We start from the raw sequence: 24,974 nt of genomic DNA, 5'->3' as shown, positions 1-24,974 counted from the left end.
ACAGCAACTCATATTCCACCTGGGAACCCTGCAGCCATATGGTATCAATGTGGACTTCACCAGTTTCAAAATCTCCCCTTCCCCTACTGCATCCCTAAACCAGCCCAGTTCGTCCCCTCCCCCCACTGCACCACACAACCAGCCCAGCTCTTCCCCCCCACCCAATGCATCCCAAAACCAGTCCAACCTGTCTCTGCCTCCCTAACCGGTTCTTCCTCTCACCCATCCCTTCCTCCCACCCCAAGCCGCACCCCCATCTACCTGCTAACCTCATCCCACCTCCCTGACCTGTCCGTCTTCCCTGGACTGACCTATCCCCTCCCTACCTCCCCACCTATACTCTCTCCACCTATCTTCTTTTCTCTCCATCTTCGGTCCGCCTCCCCCTCTCTCCCTATTTATTCCAGTTCCCTCTCCCCATCCCCCTCTCTGATGAACGGTCTAGGCCCGAAACATCAGCTTTTGTGCTCCTGAGATGCTGCTTGGCCTGCTGTGTTCATCCAGCCTCACATTTTATTATCTTGGAATTCTCCACATCTGCAGCTCCCATTATCTCTCTTCACTTTAGAAGGAGTAGTTATTAAAACACATCACACAAAACATTCAACTATCTAAAGCAGCAAGGTTTCCTGAGCTGCAGGACACAAGGCCAACAGGCATTAATTGTATGGTACAGCAATTATTTGAGACTCAATTCAATATTTGGATTATAAATCCATCTCTGGACAGTCAGTGAGTCACTCAGCTTCAATAAACTGAAATTGGTTGCCATGGAAACTAGTTAGGGTCAGGCTTCCCATTTTTGAAGTTTTAACACTATCTTCAATCACCTGCCTAATCCTGTGCGATTAAAATTACCCCTGCAAATTTACCATTCATTTTGCATTTTGTAATTTGTTCCAAATTTTGCTAATTTTCTAATTAAATACACCTGAGCAAATGCCATTTTCAAGTTTCAATTTCTGTGTGTGATTTATAATTGCAGGCTACTTCAAACTGCTACTTTACTAAATTAGGAAATGAAAGTTTTTTGATGTTACCAAAAAATTGTCTACCACACTGCTATCATCAATGTCTGTATGGACCTCAGTAAAGTTAGATAAGATGGGATTCAAGACACTTGTCAATTGGATATAAAATTGGCTTGAAGGCAGGAAACAGAGGGTGGTGGTGGTGGGGGATTATTTTTTGGACTGGAAGCATGTGACCAGCAGTGTTCCATGGGAGTTGGTGCTGGGACCACTGTTGTTCATCATTTATAAAAATGATTTGGATGAGAATTTAGAAGGCATGATTAGATAGTTTGCAGATAGCACCAAAATTTATTGTGTTGTTGACAGCGATGGTTATCTGTGAGTGATTAATTGAGACAATGTGCTGAAGAATTGCAGATGGGCTTTAATTTGGATAAATGTGAGATATTGACTTTTGATAAAATGAACAAGGGTAGTACTTAGAGTTAACAGTAGGGCCTTGGGTAGTGCTGTCAAACAGAGATCTAGGGGTTCAGATACATAGTTCTTTGAAAGTTGTGTCACAAGTAGATAGGGTGACTAGAGAAGGCGTTTAGCACACTTGTCTTCATTGCTCAAACCTTGAGTATAGAAGTTGGGACATCACGTTAAGGCTGTGCAGAATGTTGGTGAGGCCACTTTTGGAGTACTGCAAATGATTCTGGTTGCCCTGACACAGGGACAATATTATTAAATTGGAGACAATTCAGAAAAGATTTACCAGGATGTTGCTGGGACTCGAATTTGAGTTATAAGGAGATGCTGGATAGGCTGAGACTTTTCCACCAGGGAGGTTTAGGGGTGACCTTGTGGAGGTTTATAAAATCTTGAGTCCTGTGGATAAGGTGAATAGCAAAGGTCTCTTCCCTAGTGTGGGAGAGAGTTCAAAACCAGGGGCCATATTCTAAAGTGAGAGGAGAAAGAATTAAGAGACCTGATGGGCAACTTTTTCAGACAGACAGTGGTTCATTTGTGGAATGAACTGCCAGAGGAAGTCGTAGATGCAGTAACAGTTATAACATTTAAAAGATATTTGGATAGGAAAGGTTAAGAGGGATATGGGTCAAATGCAGGCAAGTGAGGCTATTTTAGTTTGGGAAACTTGGTCGGCATGGAAGAGTTGGACGAAAGAGTCTCCTTCCATGCTGTCGCGCTCTAGGACTCTGTACATTTTTGTGGAATGAAAAATGCATAAAATGAGATTAGCAATCTAATGCAGTATTTTGAATTTATGAAAGAATTCTGGATTTGAATGAAACTTAAACTAACAAATCTTTGTGAATGAAACAACGCAGAGAAATCATTACCTGCACACATGATGTAATCCCTGTAAAATGGAAGCTTGAACCAGACTGGCAGTATGCACAGATATGAGGTCAAACCTGGAAACAACTTCTGAAAACCTGTAGCCTCACTGCAAAAGTTTCCAAAGGCTCCAGCCACAAGCACCCCATGAGGATGAAATCCAAACAGATAGTTGTATTGTGGTTCCAGATCTGTTGTTTTCACAAGCTTTTATTGGAAATAAATCTGAATCAATCAGCTATGTCAACTATGAATAACAATACTTAAATAAAGATACAAGTAAATGTTTCAGAACAATAAAAAAGTCATCTTAGAGACAAAAAGGATGAATAAAATAAATTGTTACAGATTTCAGTGCAAATCACTAAAAGGACAATGTTCATTTTGAAAAAAAATCAAACTTGAAAACTGTAATATTTTAAAGATCAAACACTTCTAAAATAATGTGTTAAAATAACTAACAAAAACCGAAAGAACTGCGGATGCTGGAAATCTGAACCAAAAATGGAAATTGCTGGAAAAGTTCAGCAAACCTGGCATTGTCTGTGGAGAAAATCAGAGTTAATGTTTCAAGTCCAGTGAGCCTTTTCTCAGAATAGAAGCTCTTCCAGCAATTTCTATTTTATGTTAAAGAAACATATTTTTGTGATTCTGGGACAAGCAAGTTATTATTTTTTCACACAGGGTCTTTGGTTCAAATCCAGCCTGAATCACTGGCCAGCTAATACAAATGACCACAGATTGGTATTAATTTGCATGTTTCTATGCAGGCAGATGAACAGCATTGACAATGTGGGAAAGCAGTAACTTTCCTTGAAATTACTGAACACATTTATTATAAAAAGTGATCAAAAGGAGAAGAAATATTTATATATATCTGGTCTTATTGTCCTTGCGAGTACCTAAGCCTGATAACTCAACATTCCAGTAGTATAATTGTGCTGTTTGAAGAGACAGCATGATTTTTAGCCAACATGCAGTATTGACCCCATGATTACTCATAGAATCATACACTTAAGTATTAAAGGATATATTCTTTGGATGTGGGCATGACTGGATAGACATGCATTTTATAACAATCCCCAATAAATACTTATCTGCTTGGGCATTTTTGATGACAGTTAATGATATGGGACTGGAATCAATCAAGCCAGTAAGGACAACGGGTTTATTTACATAAAGGACGTTAGTGAACCATTGTTGACCATAGTGAACCATAGTGAACCAATCTTGTAACGATCCAACAGCTTGTAGTAATGTTCAATGATAGTTTCATATTTATGTCAATACCTTTTTGAAACTGAATTTAGGTAGGATTGTGAGACTACAAGAAATAGAAGCAAGGGTAGACCATTCAGCATGTCAATCTGCTCCACTGTTCGACATGATCTTGGCTGATCTTGGGCTTCAACTTTTCTTTCCTGCTGCTCCCAATATAGAGTCATAGAGCCATACAGGATGGAAACAGACCTTTCGGCCAACTCACCTGTGCTGACCAGATATCCTGATCTGACCTAGTCCTACTTGTCAGCATTTGATCAATATCATCTTCCTATTCATATAACCAACCAAATGCTTTTTAAATGTTGTAATTGCACCAGCATCTACTGCTTCCTCTGGCAGCTCATTCCAGACACACATTACCCTCTGCATGAAAAAGTTATCCCTCAGCTCCTTTATAAATCTTTCCCCTCTTACCTGAAACACTGTGTCCTCTAGTTGTGGACTCCCGACAATAGGAAAAAGAACTTAGCCATTCACCCACCAAGGCCCCTCATGATTTTGATTTGGATTTTATTGTACATGTACCGAAATACAGTGAGAGGTTTTGTTTACAAATGGTACAGGCAGATCACAGCAAGCAAAAGATATACTGATCAACAAGACTTACAGGTTGCATTGCAGGTTACATTATTTCAGGCTACAGTCCATTCAACAGTCTGATAACAGCCAGAAAGAAGCTGTTCCTAAATCTGCTTGTGCATGTGTTCAGGCTCTGAATCTTCTGTCTGGCAGAAGAAGTTGTAGGAGATCATTGCCAGGGTGGGATGGGCCTTTAATGATGTTGGCTGCCTTTCTGCAGCAGCAAGCTGTGTAAATAGAGTCCATGGATGGAAGATTGGCTTTTGTGATGGTCTGGGTCGGCACACCACCTTCTGTAGTTTCTTACGGTCCTGTGCAGAGCAGTTGCTGTACCAGGCCATTATGTACCCAGACAGTATGCTTTCAATGGTGCATCTGTAGAAGCTGGTGAGCGACCTTATGGACATGCCAAATTTCCTGACCGCTCGAGGAAGACAAGGCATTGCTGTGCCTTCTTGAGTGTCGCATTTACGTGGGAAATCCAGGACAGGTCGTCGGTTATCATCTCTCCAAGAAACTTAATGCTCTTCACTCTCAGCCTCAGTTCTGTTGATGTAGATGGGGGCATGTTCTCCTCCTTTCATTCTGAAGTCGATGATCAGCTCTTTAGTTTTGCCGACGTTGAAAGGCAGATTGTTTTCATTTCACTACATCACCCAGCCCTCTATCTCGCTTGTGTATTTTGATTCGTCGGTGTTGGATATCCGTCCCAGTGTCATCAGTGAACTTGTAGATGGTGTTCGTTAGGAATTTGGCAACACAGTCATAGGTATACAGGTTGTACAGTAGGGGGCTCAGGATGCATCCCTGGGGGCTCCAGATGTTGAGTGTTATTGTGGAGGAGGTGCAGTTACCTACCCTCACTGATTGTGGTCTGTGGGTCAGAAAGCTGAGGATCCAGTTGCAGTGGTCGGAGCAGAAACCAAGATGACGCCGTTTTAGAGATTTTATAAACTTCTACAAGATTACACCTCACTCTGTGATACTCTAGGGAAAAAAGCCCCAGACTATACAGCCTCTCCCTGGAGCTCAAACTCTCTAGTCCTGGAGACATCCTTGTAAAACTTTTCTGCACCCTCTCAAGTTTAATAACATCCTTCCTATCGAAAGGCGATCAGAATTGTACACAATATTCCAAAAATGGCCTCACCAATATCCTGTAGCCGCAACGTGACATCCTAAATTCTATTGTCAATGCACTGACCAATAAAGGCAAATGTGCCAAATGCCTTCTTCGCTACCCTGTCTACCTGCAACTCCACTTTCAAGAAATTGTGCACCTGCACCCCTCGGTCTCTTTGTTTAGCAACACTCCTTACACGGACCCTACCATGGTATAAGTTCTGCCCTGATTTGCCTCACCAAATTACAACACCTCATATTTATCTAAATTAAACTCTATCAGCCACTCCTCAGTGCATTGGCCCATCTGATCAAAGTCCCAATTCTTGATTCCCGATGAAACAAAAAAAGCTGAATTTCCAGTCTTAGTTATAGTCAATATTCACAACCTGTAGAGTAATGAATTCCAAAAAATCACAACACTTTTCTGTGAATACTCATCTCCTTATCTCAATCCTAAATAATCAACTTCTCATCTTGAGACTGTGCCCATGTTCTACATTCCTCTATTAGTGGAATCAACCTCTTGGTATCTATCCTGGCAACGCCTTCAAAATCTTGCCTATTTCTTTGTGATAAATTCTTATCTCTCTAAATTTGAGAATATAAAACCAATTGAATCAACCTCAGGAAACAATTTAGTGAACCCTTGCTCTACTGCCACCAATGCAAGTATATCCTCCCGTAAATGTCGCGACCAAAACAACATACGGAACTCCAGGCTTGGTTTCACCAAAGCCATTTAGAATCGGAACAAGAATTCTTTATTCCTGTACCCTTTCAAGAAAGACTAACAAGTTATTTTCTCTCCTGTTTCTCTAACTACATATTAATTTTCTAAGTATTTTGTACAAGCACATCCAAGTTTCTCTGAACACCAATATGTACAAATTTCACAACATTTAAAAATAATCTGCTTTTCTATTTTTATGACCAAACTGAATACACAACAACACAGTTGTTGGAAAAGCTCAGCAGGTCTGGCAGCATCTGTGAAGGGAAAGAAGAGTTAACGTTTTGGGTCTGGTGACCCTTCCTTAGAACTAAAATACGTACACAAAAATGTTCAAAGGTATGTTAGATAACGTAAATGATTATGCCTTCAGACGTCATGCCTAAATTCCCATACCTGAGCTTCAGTTAAGCTGGACATTTCAAGATAGTGGATAATTTTCACTGGACCTGAAACATTAACTATTTTTCCCTTCACAGATGCTGCTAGACCTGCTGAGCATTTCCAGAAACTTTGTTTTTGTATCTGATTTACACCATCTGCCGTTCTTTCTGTTTTTATTTGAATAATTTCATACTTCCCTGCAATAAACTCCATGTTGCCCACTCATGTAAACTAGCTTTAACTCTTGCAGCTCTGTGTCTTTATTAGAACTTCATTTCCATCTAAACTCTGAATTGCTTGCAAACACAACTACAGTACTCTCTGTAACTTTGTTGTTAATAAGGATTATAAATAACTGCAGTCAAATTCTTTTTGTGCTCCACTGTCCCCGCTGACTTGAGAATGCCCCATTTATGCCTACATTATCTTCCTGACCTCCAAACAATCTCCCATCAATGCTGATATATTTCTCCCAACTAAAACAACTTTCATTTAGCATCATATCAACTGCACTCGATACTAAATCTACTGGTTCTTCTTTATCTATTAGCTTATTAGTTACTCCCTTAAAATGTCTATAAATTTATCAGTCACAATTTTCCTTTTGTTAAACAATGCGGCTGAACATTCTAATATTTTCTACATCATTACTGAGACCTCCTTAATACTAGATTTCAGCACTTTCATTATTACTAATATCAGACAATCTGCCTTTGTTTTCTCTCCCTCTCCTTCCTTTTTAGGAAAGTGTATAGCATTTGGTACCTACCAATCTGCTGTAACTATTTCAGAATAAAAGGAATTTTGCAAACTCATCACTCATCAATTTTGGAACTCTAGAATCAACATAAGCTGTGCGGCTGTGCTGCAAGGGTCCATGCATGTCGATTGGCATGTGGCACTGTGACGATGCATTGCTTCCATTTTCTCCAGCTGCTGCTGCATACGGACTCAGAGGAACATGTAATTGCTGGAGAAATGAGCTGGTACCTCGTCCAGGATGCAGGCATCAACTCGAGGGATTTGTCTGATCTTAGTCATAGAGTCATACAGCAAGAAACTGACCCTTTGGTCTAACCAGTCAATGCCAAACATAATCCCAAACTAAACAAGTCCTGCCTGCCTGCATGCTCCTGGCCCAAATCCCTCCAAACCCTTCCTATTCATGTATCCCTGCATTTCCCATGGCTAATTCACCTAGTCTGCACATCTCTGGATACTAAAGGAAATTTAGCACAGCCATTCGACCTAACCTGCATGTCTTTGGATTATGAGATAACAAGGTGTAGAGCTGGATGAACACAGCAGGCCAAGCAGCATCAGAGGAGCAGGAAGGCTCCCTGCAATAACAACCAAAACAGAATCCCCCTCGTCCTCACGTACCACCCCACCAATCTCCAGATCCAACGCATTATCCTCCGACATTTCCGCCATCTGCAATCTGACGCCACCACCAAAGACAATTTTCCCTCCCCACCCTTGTCTGCTTTCCAGAGGGACCACTCTCTCCGTGACTCCCTTGTCCGCTCCACACTCCCCTCCAGCACCACCACACCCAGCACTTCTCCCTGCAACCGCAGGAAGTGCAGTACTCGCCCCTACTCCTCCCCCCTCACCCCCATTCCAGGCCCCAAAAAGACTTTCTACATCAAGCAACTGTTCACCTGCACATCTGCTAATGTGGTATACTGCATCCACTGTACCCGTTGTGGCTACCTCTACATCAGGGAAACCAAGTGGAGGCTTGGAGACCGCTTTGCAGAATACCTATGCTCAGTTCGCAGTAAACAGCTGCACCTCCCAGTAGGGAACCATTTCAATTCCCCCTCCCATTCCTCAGACAACATGTCCATCCTGGGCCTCCTGCAGTGCCACAACGATGCTACCCGAAGGTTGCAGGAACAGCAATTCATATTCTGCTTGGGAACCCTGCAGCCTAATGGTATCAATGCGGACTTCACAAGCTTCAAAATCTCCCCTCCCTCTATTGCATCCCAAAACCAGCCCAGCTCGTCCCCGCCTCCTTAACCTGTCCTTCCTCCCACCTATCCCCTTCTCCCACCTCAAGCTCCACCTCCACCTCCTACCTACTAACCTCATCCCACCCCCTTGACCTGTCAGTCCTCCCTGGACTGACCTACCTGCTCCCTACCTCCCCACCTGCACTCACCTTTACTGGCTCCATCCTCGCCTCTAACCTGTCTGTCTCCTCTCCACCTAGCTTCTCCTCTATCCTTCTTGGATCTGCCTCCCCCTCTGTCCCTATTTATTTCAGAACCCCCTTCCCCTCCCCCATTTCTGAAGAAGGGTCTAGGCCCAAAAAGAAAAGCCTTCTTGCTCCTCTGATGCTGCTTGTCCTGCTGTGTTCATACAGTGCTACACCTTGGATTAGCAGATTCTCCATCATCTGCAGTTCGTACTATCTCTGTCTTTGGACTATGTTTTCCTGTTTTCTGCCTCCCTCTCTTCTAGACTGGGTGGTAATATATTCTGGTTTTATGGAAACTTTCTAGAATCAAACACTCTTTGGGAAATTAATACCAATGAGTCTCATTAGCTAGCTATTTTAAGACTCTAGGATGAATTCCATTTGAATCTAGAGACTTGTCAACTCGCAGCTTCATCAGTTTGGGTGATGTTGCTTCCTTAGTGATTATAAGTTCACCAAGTTCCTCTCTTTCTTCAACCTCCAGATTTACAGCTTTGCTGGGATTTTTTGTGTCCTCCATAATAAGACAGAAACAAAAAAAAACAAATTTCTTCAGACCCACTATTTCTTTGTCCCCCAAATAGATCAACACTTCCTTTACTTACTCTTTTCCTTTATAAACTCTTGCTTTCTGTTTTTAAATTTCTAGTCAACTTTTTCTCATGCTTTAATTTATTGTTCTTGATTAACCTTTTCATCATCCTCTGACAATCTTTTTATTCCAGCTTGTCACCTGAACTGCAGCTCACCTTTGTACAATTTATGTTTTCTCCTCAAGTGTGATGCACTCTCCAATTTCTTTAGTTCAGCACAGGTGGTGGGTCCTCCCTTGGGTTTATTCTTTATTATAGGTATGTATTTATTCTGAGTATTCTAAAATATCTCTTTAAATATCATCCACTGCTTTTCTGATTTGTCTCCTAGCCTAATGTTCTAGGTCACTTTAGCTAGCTCAGCTTTCATGCCCACTCGTTGCCCCTTTTAACTCATGTTTCTTCCTCTCAAACTGGATTTAAAATTCAACTCAAAATTCAAATTGTCACTGCTATCTCAAAGTACCTTCATTCTGTGGTCATTAATTGGACCTGTCACATTACGTAATATCAATCTCATATAGGCTGCTCTCTGGTCAGTTCCAAATGTGCTGCTCGAAGAAATTATCTCAAAAGCATTCTTTTAACTCCTCATTTGGGACACTATTAGGAAACTTTCTTTTTACACTTATATGTAAATTAGTGTCATCATAATTTATGCTGTTCCTTCACCATAAGTGCCCAATATTTGTTCTTGTATACTTCTTACAATGTAGTCACTGCTCAAATGCCTGTAGATCAGTCCTACAAGTGTCTTCATTCCTTTAATATTCTTTATCTTCAGTCAAATTAATTCTATACCTTGATAGCTTGAACTGAGGTCATATCTAATGTTGTATGAATTCGGGGTTCCGCGATTTATGGAAGTCCAATTTACGAATGCTTGTCCTTACAAACATGATCCCATGCTGTGGGTGTAATTTTAATGATCTGACATAAGAATGTTTCCTGTATTCCTGAACAGCAATTTTATGTTGTCTTGCATGGTGTTCTGAACTGTATACAAATCAAGTTGCAAAAGGGTTCAAGAACAGAATTTGTTCACAACCCAGGGACTGACTGTACCATCTTTGATTAGGAGCACTACCCTTCTGCCTTTATCTGGTTTCATGTTCCTCTTGAATATGATATATCCTCCAGTCCCTCAATATTCAGAACCTAATCCTCATCAGCCTGCAGCCAAGCTCTGTAATGGTTGTCAGATCATAGTTATTCATTTCAATGTACATCATCAATTGATTTACTTGGTTTTGAACGCTACATGCATTGAGATGCAGAGCGTTTTGTTTTAATTTTTGTTATCTTAGTACTATCTAGTCTTGGTTCTAGGCATATTCTAAGGTTTATTCTTACTGGCCCTTCCTGCCATTCTCTGAGTTTTATTTTCCACATTATTATTTTCTGCCCTGCCCCAAATTGATCCTATAACTCAATACATTTTCTCAAGCTTGACCTGTCACCCACCCTATTTAGCTAAAGCCCTCTACTTCCCTAATTATGTGGTTCATGAGAACATCAGACTCAGTATGTTTCAGGTGTGGTGCAGTGTTAATGTTCCGTCCTCTGAGCCAAGAGTCCTGGGTTCATGTCCAGCCTGTTCCAGAGCTGTATAATGATGTATATTGATTGAAAAATATCTATAGATTTCACTTTCACTGTTTCAATGCCCCACAAAGCAGAACTCACTTCGCCCACACGAGTCTTTGAGTTATGATTCACTACTCTAACCTTAATTATCCTTACTGCAATTTGCATGTGGCTGAGATGGTAATTCAGAGATTATTACTTCTGAAGTTCCACTTTTCATTTTTGCACTTCCTGTACTCAGCAGAACCTTCTTCGTACTTCTACTTATCTCATTGGTATAGGTGTGATGTGGATCATGACCACTGGACCCTCCCCCCTCCCATTGTTATTTCTTCTTCAGCCCAGAGCTGATATCTTGATCTCTGGCACTGGACAGAAAACACGGCATCTGAACTCGCACCCCTTACTGCAAAGAACAGTGTCAATTCCCCTCACTGTACTGTACCTTACATCCTAAGTTCCAAAATATTGTTAGTAAGATTTTTTAAATTCATTTCCATGATGTCCAAATGTGGGAATGAAACAATTAGCATGTCATTAACATTCAACCAGGATTTCCACTTCGCCAAATTGAATGAATGCCTCAATAATGATTCAGTGGGTAGCACACAATCCTGAGTCACAATGTTCAAGTTTCACTCCAGGGCTTGGCCACAAATTTAAAGTTGATAGTCATGTAGTACTGAAGGAGTGCTATGGTGTTGAAGGTTGTATATTTTGGGAGTCAGTTATCTTGATGATTAGAGTTTAATGCAGAATGCACAATAGTACGTGCTAATTCATGGAGGCTTGGCTCCTTGTTTATGGACTGGTGCTCCTTAAGTTATATGTAATCAACTGTCCCTCTCAAATAGAGAGAGGTGTGTTTGGCCCTGAATGAGAAGTGGCTAATTATCTTATTAACATTGTTAAATCTAAAGAATTCCAACTAGTATTAAAAACAAATTCCAAAGCTTTGTTTTATAAAGCTGTTACCAAACACTAATGGGCTTCCTGTTAAGTACAGTAAACATGGTCCTCTTCAAGATATGATATTGAACACCAACTTACATGAATAGGAAAGTAGTCCCGGAAGTAATTCCAGATAGTCCAGTTTCTGACCCACTCTGACCTTCTTCCACCCTGATTTGGTGTCTCCCAGTCAAGATACAACCAAACAGAGTAAAGTGCAGCAACATACCAGTAACCAGTCAAGATGAGCGCCATAAAGAGTAACAGGAAGCATTGACCTGTGAAGATAGAAAGCTATGACCAAACTATAACTAATTCACATTTGCCTCAGCCACAATACGAAATACATATGACTTCAGCAAAAAAATGGTAATTGGCTGTTTTTATTTGATAGTCAGAATGCTACTAAGATGCACATCGCAGTTTCTAAATACTATCACAAAAGCCAGAACCCACATTTATATAGTGCCTTTCATGGACTGGGGATGTTCCAAAGTGTTTTACAGTTAACAATGTACTTTTGAAATATAGTCATTGCTGTAATGTAGGAAACAAGGGTATTAATATTTGTGCAATAAAATTTCAGGAACAGCAAAGTTAACCCAATGTTCATATTATCTGTATTTAATGATATTGGTTGAGGGACAAATATTGACCAGGTCATCACTTTAATACTTTACAAGAAAAAGTGTCAAGTGTAAGAGGCCCAAGCCTACTAGTAGATAACTATTATTGCTAAATACTCTTCATATTGCAAACCACATGATTTCCTAAAATCATTATTACACAAATTCCAGTGAACCTTTCTTTATTTATAACGGTCCTTCAACTAGATCTAATGTTTATCAAATGCCAGAGTGGTTAAGTTTTAAATCAAATATAAACTTTCAATGCAGGTTCTACTGGCTTACTCTTTCTCTGGGAACAGTCAAGCATAGAGCCTAGGTAGGAGGTAAAATCACTACAGTCTTATCAGACCAAAGGGCTGCTGTCTCACTGGAGAAAGACAATGGTTCAATCAGAGGGTCAGCATACCTCAGGCAAGGTGAGAAGTTGTAAAGAAGAATCCCTCACATTAATCTCAGCTGGTGCAGGAATTGAAGCCACACTACTGGCATTACAAACTAGCCACCCAGTCAAGTGATCTAAAGTTGACAATTGGCATAGAGAAATAGTAAACATAAACAAAACATAAGAAAAAGCTTGTGAGTAAGCAGAGTTTGAGATGAAAAACAGAAATATATTGTGAAGGTTGAAGCAAATGCAGTAGTGGTAAATAAAAACCAAAAGAACTACAGATGCTGTAAAGCAGAAACAAAAACCGAAGTTGCTTGAACAGCTCAGCAGGTCTGGCAGCATCTGTGAAGAGAAATCATAATTAATATATCGGGTCCAATGACCCTTCCTCCATCCCACCAGCATCCACATCCAGAAGATTATCAACTTCTTTTTCCACCACATCCAGCGAGATGCCACCACCAGACACATAATCCCCTTTCCTCCCTTGTCCTACTTCTGCAGGGACCATTCCCTCTGGGACACCTGAAGTTACCTTCCAGGTGAAGCAGCACTTACCTGCACTTCCCACAATCTAGTCTACTGCATTCACTCGTCACAATGCGGTCTCCTCTAAACTGAGGAAACAAATCGTAGACTGGGTGACTGCTTCGCATAACATCTCCACTCTGCCTGCAAAAGAGACCCGGAGCCTCCAGTTGCCTGCCACTTTAAACAGCACCCTGTTCGCAGGTCAACATCTCCGTGTCTGGCTTGTTGCAGTGTTCCAGCAAAGCTTAATGCATGCTCAGCACAATCTGGAGGAACAACACCTCATTTTCCACTTGTGGAACCTACAGCCCTCCAAGACTCAATATTGAGTTCAATAATTTTAGGGCCCTAACTCTCCCATGACCTAGCCCCCTATCCCACACACCAGGCCTTGTTATCACATTGTCTTCCATTACACACTACCTATTGGTAGCCACTAACAGACTCCATTAACAAATATTCACCCTCTTAGCTAAGTTGTTAACAACTTTTTTGTCTATCCAACTGCTCTTTTCTGTCTTCAGGCTCTATCCAGACCTATAATCTATTCCTATCCCTCCCCCCACCCTATCTTCTGCATATAAACTAACATTTTCCGAGGTACCATCAGTTCTGAGGAAGAGTCACCAGACCCAAAATGTTAACTCTGATTTCCATTCACAGATGCTGCCAGACTGAGGCAGAGGGGGTAGGGTGTACCTGTTGGTGGGGAATGATATTCAGTCCCTTGCGAGGGGGGACATGGAATCAGGAGATGTAGAGTCAGTATGGATAGAGCTGAGGAATTCTAAGGGTAGAAAGACCCTAATGGGAGTTATCTACAGGCCCCCAAACAGTAGTCTGGAGGTAGGGTGTAAGTTGAATCAGGAGTTGAAATTGGCCTGTCGCAAAGGTATTACTACAGTTGTTAGGGGAGATTTCAACATGCAGGTAAACTGGGAGAATCAGGATGGTAGCGGACCCCAAGAAAGGGAGTTTGTGGAATGCCTCCGAGATGGATTCTTGGAACAGCTGGTACAGGAGCCTACCAGGAAGAAGGCAATTCTGGATCTGGTGTTGTGCAACAAACTGGATTTGATCAGGGACCTCGAAGTAAAGGAGCCATTAGGAGGTAGTGACCATAACATGATAAGTTTTAGTCTGCGATTTGAGAGGGAGAAGGGAGAGTCGGAAGTGTCAGTATTGCTGTTGAACAAAGGGAACTATGGAGCTATGAGGGAGGAGCTGGCCAAAGTTCAATGGTTCAATACCCTATCAGGGATGGCAGTGGAACAACAATGGCAGGTATTTCTGGATATAATGCAGAAGGTGCAGGATCAAAAGCTAATGTTTCGTGCCTGGACCCTAGAAAGCCTTTTCTGATGAAGGGTCTAGGCCCGAAGCGTCAGCTTTTGCGCTCCTAAGATGCTGCTTGGTCTGCTGTGTTCATCCAGCTCCACACTTTGTTATCTAACTTCTGTTTTTGTGTCAGTAGTGGTAAATGATCAGTTTTCACAGAAACTTTTCTGAAAGAAGTGCAAGAGCCAATGAAATTATGCTGAGATCATACACGCCTTCCTCACAGTAAGCCTGCTCTTTATTTAGGATGTCTGCAAATTTTGATAGTGTATCCTTTTTAACCGACGCAAGGCTATTTATATACTTTGATAACTTCAATGGTTTCAGCACTGATGGACTGGGGGAGCATCTTGGTCTCAAAAATATTGATTAACTGTTATTAATCCTGTACTTTATGTTATATCTTTATATTACTTTTCAGTTTTTGTTCATACTTTTTAAATATTTCTTTTCGCTTCACTCTGTATTTTCAGCTTGGCTTTCTTTTGTATTATTAGCCCCTAACTGAAAATATTTCCATTAATTTTATTTTTTCTACTCATCTAACATCTCCAACTTTTACTGCAATGTTTTTTCTGTTTGGATTGTTTCATACATAGATACATACTTCCTGAAGGATGCCATGTAAATGGAAGTTATTTTCTTTAAAGGGTAGGTTGCCTATCAGTTAAGATTTTAATGTGGAAAGCTACAAGATAATGTATTGTGCATGTGAGAATAAAGGCAAGTTATTTGCTAACTGATGAAGTGTTAAAGAGTAAATGTTTACCATCCAGATACAATTTACTTTACAACTGGCTAACAAATTGACTTATGTTTTTAAAATGGAATCCTACGCTAATACCAGGTCAATAAAAGCAAAGGCAGTAATGCTAAAAACTGATACAAATCATTGCTTGGGCCCCAACTACAGAGAGCTGTGACCACAGCTCAGTCCATCACACAAACCAGCCTTCCATCCATTGACTTCATCTATGCTTCCCTTGCCTTCAGACAGCAGCCAACATAACCAAATACCAAGATAACAAGGTGTAGAGCTGGATGAACAGAGCAGGCCAAGCAGCATATTAGGAGTAGGAAGACTGACGTTTAGGGCCTAGACCATTCTTCAGAAAACCATAACCAAATACCTCTCTCACCCCTATACTCTCCTCCATGCTCTTCTGACCAGCAGATATAAAAGTTCGCATACATATATAAACAGATTCAAGGACAGCTTTTTCCTTGCCGTTATCAGACTTCTGAATGGACGTCTTTACTGTTAAAATTGATCTCTCTCTGTATCTTTTCTGTGGCTCAACGCTGAATCCTGCACTGTTTCGTTACCCAGATGCACTTGGATTACCCGATCTGCCTGTAAAGACACTTTTCAGCTGTATCTCAGTACACGTGACAGTATTAAACGAAACCAAATTAAAGTATGATTTCCAGGAGCTCATGGATTTAATTTATATTAAAACTCTGACCAACCTTCCCCTTGTCCAGCAACCTATATTTTCCCAAATTCCTTCCTGCCCTCGCCCTGAACAACACATGGCTTTCTCTAACTTCTCTCCTCCACGGTCTCATGCCCGTTCCAAGTTTATGCACTCCATAAAGCTATCTTTTCCTGTATTGCTTCATTGATTCATTAAACTACCGACCTTCCAACATGTCTCGCTGGTGTCCGTGCTGAGTGATATTGTAAATTGCTCCTCTACATTAAAGACATCAAACAAAAGCAGTTTATAACACAGAGTGGAGCTGGAGGAGCACAGCAGGCCGGGCAGCAACAGAGGAGCAGGCAACTTGTCCTTTCGAGTCGAGACCCTTCTTCAGAACTGCATTTCTTTCCGGCTCTTCCGATGCTGCCTGGCCTGCTGTGCTCCTCCAGCTCCATACTGTGTCCAGCATCGGCAGTTCTTATTATCTCTCAACAAAAGCACGTTGCTGCTGCTGCTGTTAAAAAAAAGAACCATTTCAAGAAAATATCCCAAACCCTCTGACAATTTTAACACCACAATGCAAATACACTGCTTACAGCAATAAACTTGTTCAGGATCTCACATATCCCTTGAAATCGATTTAACAATAGTCAAGTCAATGCAGTATTCAAAGGAGAATAGTCAAATGTCGGCAAGCGTCTGGAACCTGCGGAAATGTCAGCTCATCACGTTGTTTAAAAAAAGACTAAATACTTGCTTCCGCAATCAATATTACCACAGAAAGAAAAAATACCTAAGAACAAAAAAGTGAAGATCCACTTGAGAACAGCAAACGTCTGAATCCTTCTCCTCAGAGGGATATTTATAGGGGCAAATTCGATCTTCATGCCAACAGTTGCTCACCCAAAGACGAATTTGAATGACTGCAAGTCCCCGATTTGAAAGGCAGTTAGCACTGCACGTAAAATCTTTCCGTTTCTTACGCCCAGCGCTGAAGCTGAATGTCTTACCGCCAGTCTTCACTTCCTATCATTTCATCGTGTTGCCAGTTCTCCAGATCTCATGCTATTCCATAGAATGCAGGCGACATAAACGTGCCTTTCGAGTTGTTTAAAATAAAAATTGCTGCATGCTTTCGGACCCAAAGTCTGTATTTCACCCCAGTTTTTTTTTCAGCGGAAGCGTTTGACAGTGGAACCGATTACTGTTCGACCTGATAGAAGAACTGGGAGAAGTTACTTTAGCAAGGTTTTTCACCTCCTGCCAAGAACTGATCTTGTTCGATAAACGTGGCGCGCCTTTACGCCAGAGGAATGTTGATTCTGGAAGGAACAATAGGGGGAGCCAAACTTCCCATTTGCGAAAATTGAAACTCAAACAAAAGTTAACACATAGAGCAGACAATGTAATAGCTGCTAAGAGAACTGATGTTGTTGGACAGGTTACGCCTGAAACGTTCGATTCTCCCCACAGATGTTGTCAGAACTGCTGAGTATTACCTATATTTTTCCCTTTTGCTCCCGGAATACTGGCTGCTGCGGAACAATATACAGATGTGAGATAGTCGGAACTGCCGATGCTGGAGTCTGAGACAACAAGGTGTAGATCTGGATGCACACAGCAGGACAGGTAGCATCAGAGGAGCAGGAAAGCTGAAGTTTCGGGTCTGGACCCTTCTTCAGAAAAAAAAATGTGGAATGGATGGATCAGGTGTGCAGGAAAGTTTGAAGATAAAAAGAAGTTCATTTGCAACTATTGTGGTTTTGGAACTCCAACCATTTTTTTTATTGGGTTCTCATTTTTTATATTTGGAAGGACCGAGATGACAGGGTAGTGATTAATGGACAACAGGTTGGACATATTTAGGGCGTCCCAATCATAACTTTGGAGGATCCAAGAGCAAAGCACACATGGTAACAGTGCCCTTTAAAAAGAAATTCATGCTGGTTAAAGGTAGAATTAAGTTATAAATGCAAGAGACAAGTTGCAGTTTGTGGATGTATTTGCCTATGTAGATATACCCTAAGAATGGTGGTGAATTACATTTATTAATGGCCTCAATGATCTCTTTATAATTAGACTGTTACACTATTCAATTTAATTTGATAAACCCTACTAACGAAACACTTAAAACTAGAATGCCAAATGCAGATTCTCCTAATAATTCTGAATGCAGCTGGCACATTTTCCTTTCCAATCCTTACAGGATACCTCTGCAGTCCTCAACAACAAGTTTGCATTCCTATGGCACCTTTAAGTTGTAAAATGTCCCAAGCTGAGGAGGGAGTTTTCCATGGGAAAGTTTTCCAGCATAGAGTTTGTACAGCAGTCGTTACAGCAGCGAACAATGGGGCAATTAAAGCGGAGATCAAAAGGGATTAGAACTGGAGTTCTTGAAGTGTTGTAGGGTGGGAAGAGAATAGTGAAATAAAGATGGAGGCTTTTTCCAAGGGGTTCAGTTTTAAAATCAAGAAATTACGGGACTGAGAGTCAATGTCAGCCAGAGAGAGAGAAGGAAAAGGGTGAATGGAATGTGGGACAAGTTAGCACATGGGCAACAGCATTTTGCTTGAGTTCAAGTACATGGGGGTGGAAGGCAAACATCAATCCACCAGCAGAGAATGGGAACATTTGGATCTGGAAGTGGAAAAAAAAATGAACATGGTTGCAGTAACAGATGGGCATAGGCAAGGCTGACATTAAAGAGATTGCTGTTGGAAAGTATGCCTTGTCTGAAAATTCACAGAGGGTCAGGTTTCATAGCTCCCTGCCTCAGTCTCAGCCAGTGGCCAACAAATGGAATTGATGGCTGAGCGACATTAAATATAGTGACGGCCAAAGACAGTTGCCTCAGTATACGCAGTGGAAAGCTGAAGATTTGTCTTTTCATCAGTTGTTGGTGTCAGAGAAGCAGCCTGACGACAAAGCATGGAAAAAGATAGCGGTGAGCTACAGCCTGGATTTCCAAAAACCTAACATAAAGTTTAGGCATGCAGTCTAATATTAGAATAAAGTTCCATCATTTTGGATTTCTAGACATTATTTATTTAAATGGAAGCTTCTTCAAAAGCAGACAATCCTTTACAGAGGAAATGTGCTAGTCATAAATGAAAAGATGGACAGAAACAGATGGAAATACAAACAGAAGAAATGCTGGAGAAACTCAACAGTTCTAGTATATATGGAGAGAGAAGCATTGTTAACAGTTTGAATATGGCTGTTGTGAAGAATGGAGAGTTAATTTTGTTGCTCTTTCCACAGATGTTACTAAGTCTCTGAAGTTTCTCCAGCATTGGTCTCAGCGTTCTCCACTTCTTCCTGGAACAAAGGCCTGAACCGTCCCCACCCAGCACTACCCTTCTCTGCTTGGCCAAGCTTGCTTTCATCCTAAACATCCTTTTCTTTCAACTCCTGTTGTTTACTTCAGGTCAGAGGGATGGCCATGGGTAGCCACATGGGCCTCATTATGCCTATCTCTACGTGTGGTATGTGGAACATTCCTTGTTCCAGTCCTATTCTGGCCCCCACTCACAACTCTTTCTCTGGGATATCAATATGATTCTTGCTGCTTCAGTCTCTCATTTGGAATTGCAAAGGTTTACAGATTTTCATATCAACTTCCACCCTGGCCTCACTTTCACCTGGTCCATCTCTGAATCCTCCCTTTCCTTCCTTGACATCTCTGTTTCCATTTCTCGGAATAGACTGGCTACTAATATCATTTATAAACCCACCAACTCCCAGTTACCTAGGCTACACATCCTTCCACCCTGCTTCATGTAAAAATTTCCTTTCATTCTCCCAGTTTTTCCATCTCAATCACTTCTGTTCTGATGATGCCAACTTTGACAAGAAGTCCTCTGAAATGTCGACTTCCTGCCTCAACTGACGATTCCCCAGCACTGCGGTTTAGAGGGCTCTCCACTGGGTCTGATCCATCTCCTCCATGTGCCTGCCAGTTCAACACACCACCCTGATCCTTGGCCAATATCTCTGTCTCAGGCTCACTGCAGTGCTCCAGCGAACAAAAACAAAGTTGTTGGAAAAGCCCAGCAAGTTTGGCAGCATCTGCGAAGGAAAAAAAAGAGTTAACGTTTTAGGTCCAGTGACCCTTCCTCAGAACTGGACCCTTCCTTCACAGATGCTGGCAGACCTGCTGGGCTTTTCCAGAAACTTTGTTTTTGTTCCTGATTTACAACATCCACAGTTCTTTCAGATTGAATTTAGTGCTCCAGAGAAGCTCAGCGTAATCTGAAAGAACAACACGTCATTTTACTCTTGGGGATCCTTCAGCCTTCTGGACTCAATTTTGAGTTCATTAACTTTGGGACTTGAACTCTCCCATGTCCTAACCCCACACACCAGGCCTTGTTATCACATAGCCTGCCATTACACACAACCCATTATGAGACACTAATCATCCTCATCAACAGCTGTTCACCCTCCTAGCCAAATCATTATTCTTTCTCCTTTTCAGGCATGGCTGGCAGATCCCATATTTGTTGGGCCACGTTTGCTGATGCCAAGAAGCACTAGTCCCTTTGATTATGTGCATTTACATTGACGGAGACATGAACGAAGAAGCCGTTGTGCTCAGACCGGGGGAGGAGGGAGAGATTGGGACGGTGGGTGGAAAGAATGTAAGGTGCTGGAGGCGGGAGCAGGTAGGGAAACAAAGTTAACGTTCGAGTTTTATCGACCCTTCCGATTCCCGTTTCAAGGTAGCGCCTGCTTTGTGCATGTGGGCGGTGTGGACTTCCAGCATACCACAACCGAGTGCAGGATGTGGAAGCGTGCACACGGGAAGTTGCCTTGCAGTTCCACTGTGGGCAAACGCTGTCTTTGTTTGCCGGAATTACTGGTGGAAAGTTTCTGTCTGCCGTAAGGACGGTCTGAGCAAAACAAGATTCAGAAATAAAATTAGAATATTGTGGAGGGTTATAGACAGTACCCTGGTACCAAGTTGTCTTTTAAATTCAAATCCAGCACTGATATAGACAAAGAGCCGGAGCCTCTGACGCTTCGCCAGTTTAGTCAATTGCAGTTCAGAGAATCAGGTGGAAACTTCAAAAGAGCTGAGATTTGTCTATGTCTGGAGCTTACCTGTAGCCATTGTCCTTTTTAGGTGAAGTGATTAATTTTTAATGCATGGGCTATTCACTTCCGAATGATCGATTCTCCATTTGATGAGATAAGAAGGAACTAGTCACACCTCCAAAGATGCTGTTGTCTCTGTTGGCTGTCCTTAGGCACTGCGTCGCCATGATTTGGAATGTGGCTTCGCAGTTGCAAATTAGTTTTGGCCAACTTAGATTTCAGTCTGTTGCATTTGTTTTGGTTCTAAAAATCCAATAAATGAAATAGCCGATAAAATTAGACGTTAATATTTGACATATCGCATCTTCATGACTTTGCCGATGGATGTTCGTGCTAGCGGGCAGAACACTTTAAAATTTGAAGAACCAGTACTAAATGTTCATTTTTTTGGGGGGTGGGGGAGAATATATACAAAAACATACAAACTGTTGGGAGTAGGCCTTTCAGTCCCTCGAGCTGCTCTGTTAAATAATAAGACCATGAGACCATCTGATTATGGCTTCAACTCCATTTTCCCGTTGACTCCGTTTGTTGACAGACTATCTGGTGGTTGGAGGAGCAAATTACTGCGGATGTTGGAATCTAACTTGAAAACAATAAATGCTGGAGATCACAGCGGGTCAGGCAGCATCCATGGTGAAAGACCAAGCTAACCTTTCGAGTCTGCCTTACTGTTCATCAGAGCTAACGCAGAGTGGAGCTGCACGAGCACAGCAGGCCAGGAAACATCAGAGGAACAGGAAAGTTGACATTTCAGGTCGGGACCCTCTGATGCTGCCTGGCCTGCTGTGCATCTCCAGCTCCTCACTGTCTTATCTCTGACTCGAGCATCTGCAGTTCTTACTATCTCTGGGTGTTATTCAGAGCTGACTTGAAGTTTGGAGGAGGCAGCGTTAATGCAGTATTGGCAGGGGTGGGGGGTGTGGGGTAGAGGCTGGAGTGTTCAGGGTGAAAAGATGCTGATAGTTCAGATCAAGTGATAGGAATGTGAAAATGTCAGAACAATGGTGTGTCCAGTTGCCTGACTTGAAAGAATTTACAGTTCCCCGAGAGTGGGAGGGGGACGTGGAAGCAGACGTGATAAAGCTAAAAGAAAGAGACAGAATGGGAGATAATAAAATGTGAGGCTGGATGAACACAGCAGGCCAAGCAGCATCTCAGGAGCACAAAAGCTGACGTTTCGGGCCTAGACCCTTCATCAGAGAGGGGGATGGGGGGAGGGAACTGGAATAAATAGGGAGAGAGGGGGAGGCGGACCGAAGATGGAGAGTAAAGAAGATAGGTGGAGAGAGTGTAGGTGGGGAGGTAGGGAGGGGATAGGTCAGTCCAGGGAAGACGGACAGGTCAAGGAGGTGGGATGAGGTTAGTAGGTAGCTGGGGGTGCGGCTTGGGGTGGGAGGAAGGGATGGGTGAGAGGAAGAACCGGTTAGGGAGGCAGAGACAGGTTGGACTGGTTTTGGGATGCAGTGGGTGGGGGGGAAGAGCTGGGCTGGTTGTGTGGTGCAGTGGGGGGAGGGGACGAACTGGGCTGGTTTAGGGATGCAGTAGGAGAAGGGGAGATTTTGAAACTGGTGAAGTCCACATTGATACCATATGGCTGCAGGGTTCCCAGGCGGAATATGAGTTGCTGTTCCTGCAACCTTCGGGTGGCATCATTGTGGCACTGCAGGAGGCCCATGATGGACATGTCATCTAGAGAATGGGAGGGGGAGTGGAAATGGTTTGCGACTGGGAGGTGCAGTTGTTTGTTGCGGACTGAGCGGAGGTGTTCTGCAAAGCGGTCCCCAAGCCTCCGCTTGGTTTCCCCAATGTAGAGGAAGCTGCACCGGGTACAGTGGACGCAGTATACCACATTGGCAGATGTGCAGGTGAACCTCTGCTTAATGTGGAATGTCATCTTGGGGCCTGGGATGGGGGTGAGGGAGGAGGTGTGGGGACAAGTGTAGCATTTCCTGCGGTTGCAGGGGAAGGTGCCGGGTGTGGTGGGGTTGGAGGGCAGTGTGGAGCGAACAAGGGAGTCACGGAGAGAGTGGTCTCTCCGGAAAGCTGACAGGGGAGGGGATGGAAAAATGTCTTGGGTGGTGGGGTCGGATTGTAAATGGCGGAAGTGTCGGAGGATAATGCGTTGTATCCGGAGGTTGGTAGGGTGGTGTGTGAGAACGAGGGGGATCCTCTTGGGGCGGTTGTGGCGGGGGCGGGGTGTGAGGGATGTGTTGCGGGAAATACGGGAGACGCGGTCAAGGGCATTCTCGATCACTGTGGGGGGAAACTTGCGGTCCTTCAAGAACTTGGACATCTGGGATGTGCGGGAGTGGAATGTCTTATCGTGGGAGCAGATGCGGCGGAGGTGGAGGAATTGGGAATAGGGGATGGAATTTTTGCAGGAGGGTGGGTGGGAGGAGGTGTATTCCAGGTAGCTGTGGGAGTCGGTGGGCTTGAAATGGACATCAGTTACAAGCTGGTTGCCTGAGATGGAGACTGAGAAGTCCAGGAAGGTGAGGGATGTGCTGGAGATGGCCCAGGTGAACTGAAGGTTGGGGTGGAAGGTGTTGGTGAAGTGGATGAACTGTTCGAGCTCCTCTGGGGAGCAAGAGGCGGCGCCGATACAGTCATCAATGTACCGGAGGAAGAGGTGGGGTTTGGGGCCTGTGTAGGTGCGGAAGAGGGACTGTTCCACGTAACCTACAAAGAGGCAGGCATAGCTGGGGCCCATGCGGGTGCCCATGACCACGACCACCCCCTTAGTCTGTAGGAAGTGGGAGGAGTCAAAAGAGAAGTTGTTGAGTGTGAGGACGAGTTCAGCTAGGCGGATGAGAGTGTCGGTGGAGGGGGACTGGTCGGGCCTGCGGGACAGGAAGAAGCGGAGGGCCTTGAGGCCATCTCCATGCGGAATGCAGGTGTACAGGGACTGGACGTCCATGGTGAATATGAGGTGTTGGGGGCCAGGGAATTGGAAGTCCTGGAGGAGGTGGAGGGCGTGGGTGGTGTCACGGACGTAGGTGGGGAGTTCCTGGACCAAAGGGGAGAAAATGGAGTCCAGTTAGGTGGAGATGAGTTCGGTGGGGCAGGAGCAGGCTGAGACGATGGGTCGACCAGGGCAGGCAGGTTTGTGGAAAGACAGAATGGGAGTTCCTTCCCAATTTGAAGGTGTTGAAGTCAATATTAAGTCCAGTAGGTTGTAAATGCTGAGTCTGAAGATGAGACGTTTCTGGTAGGAATTTATATTAATAAAAACTGTATAGTGTAGCACTTGTTGTAAAACTCATGTGGTGCAGCTTCTGTAGAGTGTTTCCATATGAAGCTAAATACAAAAATGTTGAAATTGCCGTCAATAATACACAGGGTTATCAGTAACAGTCTTCACAAAAGAGAGTGCAACAATCAGTAGATTAATGTCAACTTCAAGAATTTATTCACGATTCTTGCTTTGAAAAACATGAAAACATTAAGCCTTGTTGAATTAGGTGTTGACTGTTTTAAACTCAGAATAAAATCAGCTTTACTGCTGAAAACCTGTGTGGTCTTAAAAAAATCTAAATTTTATCAGTGTGGCCTTCATATTTTTACTTCTACCTTAATGTTATGTGTGTGCTACAGCTTTATTTTGCTTTTTGCATAAGGCTCTAAAGTGTATTTTTTAAATGTCTTGCTTTGCTGTGATAATTCTTCAATTGAGGGAGCCCTGTGAATCTTCTGATCCTATTTTGACACTGAACACTGTCTTGGTCAGTGACTCAAAATGTTAGCTCTGTTTTCTCTACACAGATGCTGCCAGACCTGCTGAGTTTTTCCAACAATTTGTTTTTT

The 24,974-nt window shown here is 42.8% G+C and overlaps 1 protein-coding gene across 3 annotated transcripts in view; it reads right to left on the bottom strand.

Annotated features, from left to right (window-relative positions):
- Positions 1 to 17,380, bottom strand: part of LOC125457400 (2-acylglycerol O-acyltransferase 1-like) — a 34,577-nt gene extending 17,197 nt beyond the window's left edge. The window contains exons 1-3 of one of the 3 annotated variants that reach the window (XM_048541557.2): positions 16,864 to 17,380; positions 11,860 to 12,038; positions 2,321 to 2,525 (exon numbers count right to left, since the gene is read on the bottom strand). In XM_048541557.2, coding sequence (XP_048397514.1) covers positions 2,321 to 2,525; positions 11,860 to 12,038; positions 16,864 to 16,957 — 478 coding nt within the window. In that variant the 5' untranslated portion in view covers positions 16,958 to 17,380. Of the gene's footprint in view, positions 1 to 2,320; positions 2,526 to 11,859; positions 12,039 to 16,289; positions 16,355 to 16,863 lie in introns of those variants that run through there. The other 2 variants (XM_048541559.2, XM_059651042.1) reach the window with 2 other exon arrangements.
- Between the last annotated feature and the right edge of the window lie 7,594 nt (positions 17,381 to 24,974).

The sequence above is a fragment of the Stegostoma tigrinum genome, chromosome 14, assembly GCF_030684315.1.
Source record: "Stegostoma tigrinum isolate sSteTig4 chromosome 14, sSteTig4.hap1, whole genome shotgun sequence".
NCBI lineage: Eukaryota > Metazoa > Chordata > Chondrichthyes > Orectolobiformes > Stegostomatidae > Stegostoma > Stegostoma tigrinum.
Note: the sequence above shows the minus strand (reverse complement) of the source record. Positions and strands in the feature narration are given on the sequence as shown.